The following is a 12,842-nucleotide window of genomic DNA, read 5'->3' on the forward strand; positions in this document are numbered from 1 at the left end:
CTGTGTCCTCCTCCCTGCAGTGTCCTGTGTCCCCCTCCCAGCAGTGCCCTGTGTCCCCCTCCCAGCAGTGTCCTGTCTCCCCCTCCCAGCAGTGTCCTGTCGACCCCTCCCAGCAGTGTCCTGTCGCCCCCTCCCTGCAGTGCCCTGTGTCCCCCTCCCAGCAGTGTCCTGTGGCCCCCTCCCAGCAGTGTCCTGTGTCACCCTCCCTGCACTGTCCCTCTCCCAGCAGTGTTCTGTTTCCCCCTGCCAGCAGTGTCCTGTGTACCCTTGCCAGAAGTGTCCTGTGTCCCCCTTCCAGCAGTGTCCTGTGCCCCCCTCCTAGCAGTGTCCTGTCTCCCCCTCCCTGCAGTGTCCTGTGTCCTCCTCCCAGTAGTGTCCCGTCACCCCCTCCCTGCAGTGTCCTGTGTCCCCCTCCCAGAAGTGTCCTGTGTCCCCCTCCCAGCAGTGCCCTGTGTCCTCTCCCTGCAGTGTCCTGTCGCCCTCTCCCAGCAGTGTCCTGTGTCCCCCTGCCAGCAGTGTCCTGTGTCCCCCTGCCAGCAGTGTCCTGTGTCCCCCTCCCAGCAGTATCCTCTCATCCCCTCCCAGCAGTGTCCTTTGCCCCCTTTCCCAGCAGTGTACTGTCTCCCCCTCCCTGCAGTGTCCTGTGTCCTCCTCCCAGTAGTGTCCTTTCACCCCCTCCCTGCAGTGTCCTGTGTCCCTCTCCTAGCAGTGTCCTGTGTCCCCCTGCCAGCAGTGTCCTGTCTCCCCCTCCCTGCAGTGTCCTGTGCCCCCCCCCCCCAGCAGTGTCCTGTGTCCCCCCCCCCCCAGCAGTTTCCTGTGTCCCCCTACAGCAGTGTCCTGTCTCTCCCTCCCTGCAGTGTCCTGTGTCCTCCTCCCAGCAGTGTCCTGTGTCCCTCTTCCTGCTGTGTCCCCCTCCCTGCAGTGTCCTGTGTCCCTCTCCCAGCAGTGCCCTGTGTCCCCCTCTCTGCAGCGTCCTGTGTCTTCCTCCCTGCAGTGTCCTGTGTCCCCCTCCCAGCAGTGTCCTGTGTCCCCCTCCCATCAGTGTCCTGTGCCCCCCTCCCAGCAGTGTTATATGTCCCCCTCCCAGCAGTGGTATGTGTCCCCTTCCCAGCGGTGTCCTGTGTCCCCCTCCCAGCAGTGTCCTGTGACCCCCTACCAGCAGTGTCCAGTTTCCCCCTCCCAACAGTGCCCTGTCTCCCCCTCCCAGCAGTATCCTGTGTCCCCCTCCCTGCAGTGCCCTGTGTCCCCCTCCCAGCAGTGTTCTGTGTCCCCCTGCCAGCAGTGTCCTTTTTCCCCCTGCCAGGAGTGTCCTGTGTTCTTCTCCCAGCAGTGTCCTGTGTCCCTCTCCCTGCAGTGTCCTGTGTCCCCCTCCCAGCAGTGTCCTGTGTCCCCCTTCCTGCAGTGTCCTGTGTCCTCCTCCCAGCAGTGTCCTGTGCCCCCCTCCTAGCAGTGTCCTGTCTCCCCCTCCCTGCAGTGTCCTGTGTCCTCCTCCCAGTAGTGTCCTGTCACCCCCTCCCTGCAGTGTCCTGTGTCCCCCTCCCAGAAGTGTCCTGTGTCCCCCTCCCAGCAGTGCCCTGTGTCCTCTCCCTGCAGTGTCCTGTCGCCCCCTCCCAGCAGTGTCCTGTGTCCCCCTGCCAGCAGTGTCCTGTGTCCCCCTCCCAGCAGTATCCTGTCATCCCCTCCCAGCAGTGTCCTTTGCCCCCCTTCCCAGCAGTGTACTGTCTCCCCCTCCCTGCAGTGTCCTGTGTCCTCCTCCCAGTAGTGTCCTTTCACCCCCTCCCTGCAGTGTCCTGTGTCCCTCTCCCAGCAGTGTCCTGTGTCCCCCTGCCAGAAGTGTCCTGTCTCCCCCTCCCTGCAGTGTCCTGTGTCCCCCCCCAGCAGTGTCCTGTGTCCCCCCCCCCCCCAGCAGTGTCATGTGTCCCCCTCCCAGCAGTATCCTGTCATCCCCTCCCAGCAGTGTCCTTTGCCCCCCTTCCCAGCAGTGTACTGTCTCCCCCTCCCTGCAGTGTCCTGTGTCCTCCTCCCAGTAGTGTCCTTTCACCCCCTCCCTGCAGTGTCCTGTGTCCCTCTCCCAGCAGTGTCCTGTGTCCCCCTGCCAGCAGTGTCCTGTCTCCCCCTCCCTGCAGTGTCCTGTGTCCTCCTCCCAGCAGTGTCCTGTGTCCCTCTTCCTGCTGTGTCCCTCTCCCTGCAGTGTCCTGTGTCCCTCTCCCTGCAGTGTCCTGTGTCCCCCTCTCTGCAGTGTCCTGTGTCTTCCTCCCTGCAGTGTCCTGTGTCCCCCTCCAAGCAGTGTCCTGTGTCCCTCTCCCATCAGTGTCCTGTGCCCCCCTCCCAGCAGTGTTATATGTCCCCCTCCCAGCAGTGTTATGTGTCCCCTTCCCAGCGGTGTCCTGTGTCCCCCTCCCAGCAGTGTCCTGTGACCCCCTCCCAACAGTGCCCTGTCTCCCCCTCCCAGCAGTATCCTGTGTCCCCCTCCCTGCAGTGCCCTGTGTCCCCCTCCCAGCAGTGTCCTGTGTTCCCCTGCCAGCAGTGTCCTGTTTCCCCCTGCCAGGAGTGTCCTGTGTTCCCCTCCCAGCAGTGTCCTGTGTCCCTCTCCCTGCAGTGTCCTGTGTCCCCCTCCCAGCAGTGTCCTGTGTCCCCGTGCCAGGAGTGTCCTGTGTCCCCCTCCCAGCAGTGTCCTGTGTCCCCTTCCCAGCAGTGTCCTGTCTCCCTTTCCCAGCAGTGTCCTGTCTCTCCCTCCCTGCAGTGTCCTGTGTCCCCCTCCCAGCAGTTTCCTGTGTCCCCCTTCCTGCAGTGTCCCGTGTCCTCCTCCCAGCAGTGTCCCGTGTCCCCCTCCCTGCAGTGTCCTGTGTCCCCCTCCCTGCAGTGTCCTGTGTCACCCTCCCTGCACTGTCCCTCTCCCAGCAGTGTTCTGTGTCCCCCTGCCAGCAGTGTCCTGTGTACCCTTGCCAGAAGTGTCCTGTGTCCCCCTCCCAGCAGTGTCCTGTGCCCCCCTCCTAGCAGTGTCCTTTCTCCCCCTCCCTGCAGTGTCCTGTGTCCTCCTCCCAGTAGTGTCCTGTCACCCCCTCCCTGCAGTGTCCTGTGTCCCCCTCCCAGAAGTGTCCTGTGTCCCCCTCCCAGCAGTGCCCTGTGTCCTCTCCCTGCAGTGTCCTGTCGCCCCCTCCCAGCAGTGTCCTGTGTCCCCCTGCCAGCAGTGTCCTGTGTCCCCCTGCCAGCAGTGTCCTGTGTCCCCCTCCCAGCAGTATCCTGTCATCCCCTCCCAGCAGTGTCCTTTGCCCCCCTCCCAGCAGTGTCCTGTCTCCCCCTCCCTGCAGTGTCCTGTGTTCTCCTCCCAGTAGTGTCCTTTCACCCCCTCCCTGCAGTGTCCTGTGTCCCCCTCCCCGCAGTGTCCTGTGTCCCCTTGCCAGCAGTGTCCTGTCTCCCCCTCCCTGCAGTGTCCTGTGCCCCCCCCCAGCAGTGTCCTGTCCCCCCCCCCCCAGCAGTGTCATGTGTCCCCCCTCCCAGCAGTTTCCTGTGTCCCCCTCCCAGCAGTGTCATTTCTCCCCCTCCCTGCAGTGTCCTGTGTCCTCCTCCCAGCAGTGTCCTGTGTCCTTCTTCCTGCTGTGTCCCCCTCCCTGCAGTGTCCTGTGTCCCTCTCCCAGCAGTGCCCTGTGTCCCCCTCTCTGCAGCGTCCTGTGTCTTCCTCCCTGCAGTGTCCTGTGTCCCCCTCCCAGCAGTGTCCTGTGTCCCCCTCCCATCAGTGTCCTGTGCCCCCCTCCCAGCAGTGTTATATGTCCCCCTCCCAGCAGTGTTATGTGTCCCCTTCCCAGCGGTGTCCTGTGTCCCCCTCCCAGCAGTGTCCTGTGACCCCCTCCCAGCAGTGTCCAGTTTCCCCCTCCCAACAGTGCCCTGTCTCCCCCTCCCAGCAGTATCCTGTGTCCCCCTCCCTGCAGTGCCCTGTGTCCCCCTCCCAGCAGTGTCCTGTGTCCCCCTGCCAGCAGTGTCCTGTTTCCCCCTGCCAGGAGTGGCCTGTGTTCCCCTCCCAGCAGTGTCCTGTGTCCCTCTCCCTGCAGTGTCCTGTGTCCCCCTCCCAGCAGTGTCCTGTGTCCCCCTTCCTGCAGTGCCCTGTGTCCTCCTCCCAGCAGTGTCCTGTGTCCCCCTCCCTGCAGTGTCCTGTGTCCCCCTCCCTGCAGTGTCCTGTGTCCCCCTCCCAGCAGTGCCCTGTGTCCCCCTCCCTGCAGTGTCCTGTCTCCCCCTCCCAGCAGTGTCCTGTCTCCCCCTCCCAGCAGTGTCCTGTCGCCCCCTCCCAGCAGTGTCCTGTCGCCCCCTCCCTGCAGTGCCCTGTGTCCCCCTCCCAGCAGTGTCCTGTCGCCCCCTCCCAGCAGTGTCCTGTCGCCCCCTCCCTGCAGTGCCCTGTGTCTCCCTCCCAGCAGTGTCCTGTGTCCCCCTCCCAGCAGTGTCCTGTGTCACCCTCCTTGCAGTGTCCCCCTCCCTGCAGTGTCCTGTGTCTCCCTCCCTGCAGTGTCCTGTGTCCCTCTCCCAGCAGTGTCCTGTGTCCCCCTGCCAGCAGTGTCCTGTGTACCCTTGCCAGAAGTGTCCTGTGTCCCCCTGCCAAGAGTGTCCTGTGTCCCCCTCCCAAAAGTGTCCTGTGCCCCCCTCCTAGCAGTGTCCTGTCTCCCCCTCCCTGCAGTGTCCTGTGTCCTCCTCCCAGTAGTGTCCTGTCACCCCCTCCCTGCAGTGTCCTGTGTCCCCCTCCCAGCAGTGTCCTGTGTCCCCCTCCCAGCAGTACCCTGTGTCCTCTCCCTGCAGTGTCCTGTCGCCCCCTCCCAGCAGTGTCCTTTGTCCCCCTGCCAGCAGTGTCCTGTGTCCCCCTGCCAGCAGTGTCCTGTGCCCCCCTCCCAGCAGTGCCCTGTGTCCTTTCCCTGCAGTGTCCTGTCGTCCCCTCCCAGCAGTGTCCTGTGTCCCCCTGCCAGCAGTGTCCTGTCTCCCCCTCCCTGCAGTGTCCTGTGCCCCCCCCCCCCCCAGCAGTGTCCTGTCCCCCCCCCCCCAGCAGTGTCATGTGTCCCCCCTCCCAGCAGTTTCCTGTGTCCCCCTCCCAGCAGTGTCCTGTGTCCCCCTTCCTGCAGTGTCCTGTGTCCCTTTGCCAGCAGTGTCCTGTGTCCTCCTCCCAGCAGTGTCTTGTGTCCCCCTCCCAGCAGTGTCCTGCAGTGTCCTGTGTCCGCCTCCCAGCAGTGTCCTGTGTCCCCCTCCCAGCAGCGTCCTGTGTCCCCCTCCCAGCAGCGTCCTATATCCCCCTCTCAGCAGCGTCCTGTCTCTCCCTTCCAGCAGTGCCCTGTCTCCCCCACCCTGCAGTGTCCTGTGTCCCTCTCCCTGCAGTGTCCTGTGTCCTCCTGCCAGCAGTGTCCTGTGTCCCCTTGTGTCCTCCTCCCTGCAGCGTTCTGTGTCCCCCTCCCTGCAACGTCCTGTGTCCCCCTCCCTGCAGTGTCCTGTGTCCCCCTGCCAGCAGTGTCCTGTCTCCCATTCCCAGCAGCATCTTGTGTCCCCCTCCCTGCAGTAGTTCTGCGCCTGCGCAGTACAGCCCGGCGGACGTCCGATGACGTCAGCGCGCCCGCGTGGGACGCAGAAGAGCCCGTCCTTGGAGCACAGAAGAGCCCGACCTGGCAGCCGGCCTGGCCAGGTCGGGTCGGCCACCGAAGACGACCGGAAGCCTCTGGAGCGGCGGCGAGGGCACCTCCTGCCTGCCACGGGCTGGAGGAAGCCCCAGGTAAGTGGATATCGATTTTTATTTTTTGCAAGGTGTCCCTGAACCTTCCCTTTAAGTCAAAATTTGCCAGGGGTATGGATAATTATGGGCAGCACTGTATTGTGTTATGGTCAAACTGTTTGGTCTGCATCCGTGGAACCCAGCAGTGTCAGTGTGCAGTGTCCATTGGATAGCCTGCCTTGAGACATTGCCACCAGCAGAGCCCAGATTCACCAGGATGACCTTGATAGTGATCCCTTTTCACCTTTCACTATCCTCCTGGCCGGCACAGGTGTCACGTTTGGCTTCAGACCAAGTCCTCTGAGATTTTCCACAGTGTGGAACATCTTGTATTTTTTAATAATACTTTGCACTGTAGCCACTGGAACTTAAAAACATTTAGAAATGGCCTTGTAGCCCTTTCCTGACTTGTGAGCAGGCACAATGCGCAGCCACAAATCCTCACTGAGCTCCTTTGTCTTAGCCAGGACTATCCACAAACCATCGGCAGAGAGCTGCTGTTTTTCACATGTTGAGTTGATTAAAACAGCTGTTCCCAATTAATCAGGTTAGTTAAGATACTTTAGAACAGCTTGGACTATTTGGAATGGTACAAGAACTTTGGATTTTCCCACAGGCTGTGACATTTTGAGAAGGGTATGAATGTGAATGAACTGGACACTTTTTGCTAAAAATGTAAATAAACACTGCATTTTTTTCCCCACAACAATGCCTCTTGTACATCGTCTTATTATCTTTTGGGAAACATCTATGTCATTTACTGTTAAAAAATTACTTGCTGGTTGAAGTAACTTTAAGTCAAAATTTATCGGGGGTATGAATAATTATGGGCAGCACTGTACATACCTGGATTCATATAGCCTTTCCTGAACAGGCCGCATAGCTGCGGTCAAAATGACTCTTCCGAGGCTTATATATTATTTTAGAGTACTTCCCATTCCGTAAAAATATGGTTGAACTCCAGAAAAAAAAAATCTCCATTATATGCGCTTATAAGAAACCACGTATCCCCAAACTATGTATGCATTGGCATAGAAGCTCTGGGGGGTTGTCGGTTCCCCACTTAGGACTCTTGCACACTACATGCGGTTCCGATTCCAATTTGCTATTTTTAGTTGATGTTTACATGTGATTCCGATTTGCGATTTTTAATCGTTACTGTATGCTGTGTTTTTTCTGTGTTTTTCTTTTGAGAGCATCCAGGGAAAATCGGAATTGCTAATCGGATTTGCAGTGTGCAGTAGGCCTTATTCAGATATTACACTGCTTCTCAGCTACACTCAGATCCCACTTACAGTGGGATGTGAAAGTTTGGGCAACCTTGTTAATTGTCATGATTTTCCTGTATAAATTGTTGGTTGTTTCGATAAAAAAATAGCAGTTAAATATATTATATAGTAGACACACACAGTGATATTTGAGAAGTGAAATGAAGTTTATTGGATTTACAGAAAGTGTGCAATAATTGTTTAAACAAAATTACGCAGGTGCATAAATTTGGACACCACAAAAAAATAAATGAAATCAATATTTAGTAGAACCTCCTTTAGTAGAACCTCTGATACTGAAACCAGGATGATTAAAGTGACTCCGAGCTCATCTAAAAAATAAAAGTTGTACTCACCAGGGGCTTTCTCCAGCCCAGTGCTGGTCGAGAGGTCCCACGCCGGCGTCCTGGCTCCTCTCCTTCTCCCCGCTCCGGAATGGCTGACAGGCCGCAACCCGGGCGACACTCTCCCGAGTGTCGGGCTGCTTCTTCCGCATATGACGCGGATTACGTCACACGCCGGCCGCCTCGCGTCATCACGGCGGCCGGCGTGAAAGTACTGTGCATGCGCGCTTTAATCGCGCATGCGCAGTACTTTCACACCGGCCGCCGTGATGACGCGAGGCGGCCGGCGTGTGACGTAATCCGCGTCATATGCGGAAGAAGCAGCCCGACACTCGGGAGAGTGTCGCCCGGGTTGCGGCCTGTCAGCCATTCCGGAGCGGGGAGAAGGAGAGGAGCCAGGACGCCGGCGTGGGACCTCCCGACCAGCACTGGGCTGGAGGAAGCCCCTGGTGAGTACAACTTTTATTTTTTAGATGAGCTCGGAGTCCCTTTAAGGTAAAAATGGGTATTCTGAATAATTTATTATGTTCTACTACAAATCAATATAGTTCCTCTTTAAGCCATAAAAAGGCAGGATGTTTATTTGCAACATGGCATTTTATTGTATGTGACTTGTATTGCAATTTACTCATCAGTTCTGACTTCTAGACTTTGGGCTTGATTCATAAAACGCTGCTAACTGTAGCACGTAACTGTAGCACGCTGTGAAAAGTGCGAAATTTTGCGTGATAACGGTTATCGCGCGCAAAAATTTGCATTCGCGCGTTAACATTATTTTTTCCGTGCGTTAGCGGTCGCGTATCGCGCAAATGTTAAGGCGCAAAAAATCACGAAAAACCGCTAAAACGTGCCAAAAGCCGTGCTAACAGCACCGTTTTGTGAATCAAGCCCTTTGAATGCAGTTGTGAATTGTCCATAATACTAAATTCAAAAATTGCTTCTGCACTAGCTATGAATATTGACAGTTTTAACAAATGCAGTTTTAACGAAAATGTTCTTATCCCTGTCATAATTTTAAATATTTTTCAGGATACCATTGCTTTGAACAGAAAACGTTGGGCATCACAATGGGCCAGTCTGGCATCCAATAATGTGAGGCATGGCCAAGATTTTGGACAAAGGGAATCCAGTGTTTTGTCCCCTGCTGAAAATGGTAACTTTCAGAAAACAATATTTATTTAATTGGTTGAGTTTTAAAGGACAACTGAACTAAAGAGGAATATGGGGATATGAAGGCTACAATATGCATTTCCTTGTAAACAATGCACGTTTCCTGGCTGTCTTGCTGACAGCCTGCCTCTAATACGTTTAATTTAACACGTCAAGCTTATTGTAGGAATATAGTTACATAGTTATTTTGGTTGAAAAAAGACATACGTCCATCGAGTTCATCCAGTATAAAGTACAACACCAGCCTGCTCCCTCACATATCCCTGTTGATCCAGAGGAAGGCGAAAAAACCCTTACAAGGCATGGTCCAATTAGCCCCTAAAGGGAAAAATTCCTTCCCGACTCCAGATGGCAATCAGATAAAATCCCTGGATCAACATCATTAGGCATTACCTAATAATTGTAGCCATGGATGTCTTTCAACGCAAGGAAAGCATCTAAGCCCCCTTTAAATGCAGGTATAGAGTTTGCCATAACGACTTCCTGTGGCAATGCATTCCACATCTTAATCACTCTTACTGTAAAGAACCCTTTCCTAAATAAATGGCTAAAACGTTTTTCCTCCATGCGCAGATCATGTCCTCTAGTCCTTTGAGAAGGCCTAGGGACAAAAAGCTCATCCGCCAAGCTATTATATTGCCCTCTGATGTATTTATACATGTTAATTAGATCCCCTCTAAGGCGTCTTTTCTCTAGACTAAATAAACCCAGTTTATCTAACCTTTCTTGATAAGTGAGACCTTCTATCCTACGTATCAATTTTGTTGCTCGTCTCTGCACCTGCTCTAAAACTGCAATATCTTTTTTGTAATGTGGTGCCCAGAACTGAATTCCATATTCCAGATGTGGCCTTACTAGAGAGTTAAACAGGGGCAATATTATGCTAGCATCTCGAGTTTTTATTTCCCTTTTAATGCATCCCAAAATTTTGTTAGCTTTAGCTGCAGCTGCTTGGCATTGAGTACGATTATTTAACTTGTTGTCAATGAGTACTCCTAAGTCCTTCTCCAAGTTTGATGTCCCCAACTGTATCCCATTTATTTTGTATGGTGCTAGACCATTAGTACGTCCAAAATGCATGACTTTACATTTGTCAATATTGAATTTCATCTGCCATGTATGTGCCCATATAGCCATCCTATCCAGATCCTGTTGCAATATGACACTATCTTCCTGAGAGTTGATGATTCTGCACAATTTTGTATCATCTGCAAAAATAGCAACATTGCTCACTACTGCATCTACTAGGTCATTAATAAATAAATTGAAGAGCACTGGACCCAGAACAGACCCCTGTAGGACCACACTGCTAACAGTCTCCCATTTTGAGTACGATCCATTGACCACAACTCTTTGTTTTCTGTCCATTAGCCAGTTCCCTATCCATGAACACAGACTCTTCCCCAGTCCTTGCATCCTCAACTTTTGCACCAGACTTTTGTGGGGAACAGTGTCGAAGGCCTTTGCAAAGTCCAAGTATATCACATCTACAGCATTCCCAATATCCATATTAGCATGCACTACCTCATAAAAGATGAGCATGTTAGTCAAACAGGACCTGTCTTTAGTAAACCCATGTTGATGCTGAGAAATAAGATTATTTTCTACTATGAAGTTAGTAACCCCTCAAATAGTTTGCATACAACTGATGTTAAGCTTACAGGTCTATAATTTCCTGGATCTGATTTTTTGCCCTTCTTAAATAATGGGAAAACGTGGGCTGTACGCCAATCCACTGGGACTCTGCCAGTTGCAAGAGAGTCACAAAAGATAAGATAAAGGGGTTTATCTATAACTGAACTTAATTCCCTTAGGACCCGAGGATGCATGCCATCTGGGCCAGGTGCCTTGTCTATTTTTAATTTATTTAGTCTTGCCTTCACTTCCTCCTGCGTTAAGTATTTAATATTACAGTTAGAAGATTGAGACTCTTCCGCCTCTGTAGTTTGCAACAGTGCTGTTTCTTTTGTGAAGACAGAAGCAAAGAACGCATTTAATAACTCTGCTTTACCTTGGTCATCCACCATTGAGTTCCCACCCTCATCCTTTAGGAGTCCTATACAGTCAACCTTTCTTTTTTTAGAGTTAATGTACTTGTAACACTTTTTTGGGTTAGATTTGATATCCTTAGCGATTTGTTTTTCAGCTTCAATCTTTGCCTGCCTAATTTCTTTTTCCAATTTTTATTGCACTCCTTATAATTGCTTAGTGCAGCCTCGGTCCCCTCCTGTTTTAAGACCTTATAGGCATTATTTTTCCTCTTCATTTTATCTTTAAACTTTCTATTCATCCATAGAGGCATTACAGGAAAAAGCAAGAAGAAAATCATATAAGTGGACTGTCATACTGGGGATTGCAAAACGCTAGCAAAATCGCTAGCGTTTTGCAGAGTGATTTTTTATCATTTTTTCACTGAACATGAACGCAATTTGTGAGTGATCGCAATTGCTGATTTTTAAACATTTGAACCGCAATCTCTCCAAAATCATGGAAAAGCAATGCAAGCACCACATTTACGACTTCTGCAACTTGCGATACTCTGGCGATCACTGCAGCGCGATCACTGCCATATACTATACATTAAACTAGTGCTTTTCAAAGCATAAATGATCACCAGCAGTTCAAAGCACTATGGAAATTGCTTGGATTGCTCCGCAGTGTGAATGAGCCCTAACACTTACATTGTTCATCACTGTACACGTACACTGTGACACAGAACAGCATAAAATGGCAACATCTCTTGATTACATGCTGAAAGTTAAGGGAGTGTAACTAACTCGGGGCATGATGTTATCCATAAACTCGACTTGCCTGAGTAACAAAATTAAGAATAATTGACATTAAAACATTTACCATAGAAAGATACAACAACAATGCCTTTAACCAACTGGTGGCAGTGATGTTTGTAAATAGGAAGTGAACCCAGAATGTATCTGAGACACGTTGGTGCATCTTATAGTCCAAATGTACGGTGTCGAGTGCAGGTGTGGTGCATGGCCAGCCGGCAATGGAGCGATGTTTGTCACAGTACCTCACAGCTAAAGCTCCACAAGATTTTGCGGGTGCCATTCCAGGCCTAGGCAAGAAGCAACAGGGCAGCAGAGCTCCAGACAGACTTCAGATCCCCACATCGGAGGAAGACACACTTGGGCACGCTGCAGCTCCTTCAGCCTTCTGTGCCAGCACCATTCTGGGCCTGGGGGAGAAGCAATAGGGTGGCGGAGCTCCAGACAGACTTCAGATCCCTGGCAGAGGAGGATACAAAGGAGGGCATGCTGCGGCTCCTTCAGCCTCCAGTCACAAGAGCGGCCGATCAGGGGTGGTGCTGCCTGCAATTACATCCGCCAATCACTGCTGCTTTGCTTTTTGACTGGCACATGTGGTCTCAGAGACAGGACCATATAATTTGGGGCCATGATCCTGTTTCCAAGACCATCTGCACCAGTCAACAAGCAGACAAGCCGTGATTGGCAGGTGTAATTGAAGGCAGCACCCCACCTGATTGGCTCCTCCTGTGACTGTTGCTTCTCACCCACCGGTGCAGATTGGCTCCTCCTGTGACTGTTGCTTCTCACCCACCGGTGCAGAAGACTGAAGGAGCCGCAGCATTCCCAAGTGTACACTGCTCTGAGCCACAAATGGAGAACATTGATTGTAAGTTTTCAGAGCGGATAAGAAAGGACAGAAGAGGACAGGTGGGGACAGAGGAGGGACAGAGCAGGGCACTGGAGGGACAGAAGAGAGCAAAGGAGGGGACAGAATAGAGCACTGGGGGGACAGGAGAGGGCACATGAGCGACCCGGGGGGGCACAGTAGGTACAAAATAGAGCACAGGAGGGGCAGAGGGGGGCACAGGAGAGAGATGGGGTCACAGAAGCGACTGAGGGACCACAGTAGGTACAAAAGAGAGCATAGGAGCGATAGAAGAGGGCACAAAAGGTACAAGGTGGACTTGCTTTGCTTCTGTCTTCACAAGGGAAACATCAATGATGCAAATTACAGATGCAGAAGTGTCCCAATCTTCTAACTGTATTAAATACTTAACACAGGAAGAAGTGCAGGCAAGACAAAAATAAAATAAAAACGGACAAGACACCTGGCCCGGATGACATACATCCTCAGGTCCTAAGGGAATTGAGTTCAGTTATTGATAAACCCCCTTATCATATATTTTGTGACCCTCTTTCAACTGGCAGTGTTACAATAGATTGGCGTACAGCCGACGTTTTGCCATTATTTAAGAAGGGCAAAAAAATCAGATCCGGAAAATTATAGACCTTTAAAGGGGCACTACAGCGAAAAACTGTAAAATTTAAAATG

General features: G+C 52.7%; 1 protein-coding gene across 4 annotated transcripts in view; it reads left to right on the top strand.

The window, feature by feature from the left end:
- CEP170 (centrosomal protein 170) overlaps positions 1 to 12,842 on the top strand; it is a 771,544-nt gene that overhangs the window by 436,549 nt on the left and 322,153 nt on the right. For all 4 annotated transcript variants that reach the window (XM_068231897.1, XM_068231898.1, XM_068231899.1 and 1 more), the window contains one exon: positions 8,382 to 8,505. In XM_068231897.1, coding sequence (XP_068087998.1) covers positions 8,382 to 8,505 — 124 coding nt within the window. The remainder of the gene's footprint in view (positions 1 to 8,381; positions 8,506 to 12,842) is intronic.

Source organism: Hyperolius riggenbachi, chromosome 4 (genome assembly GCF_040937935.1).
Source record: "Hyperolius riggenbachi isolate aHypRig1 chromosome 4, aHypRig1.pri, whole genome shotgun sequence".
In the NCBI taxonomy this organism is placed as follows: domain Eukaryota; kingdom Metazoa; phylum Chordata; class Amphibia; order Anura; family Hyperoliidae; genus Hyperolius; species Hyperolius riggenbachi.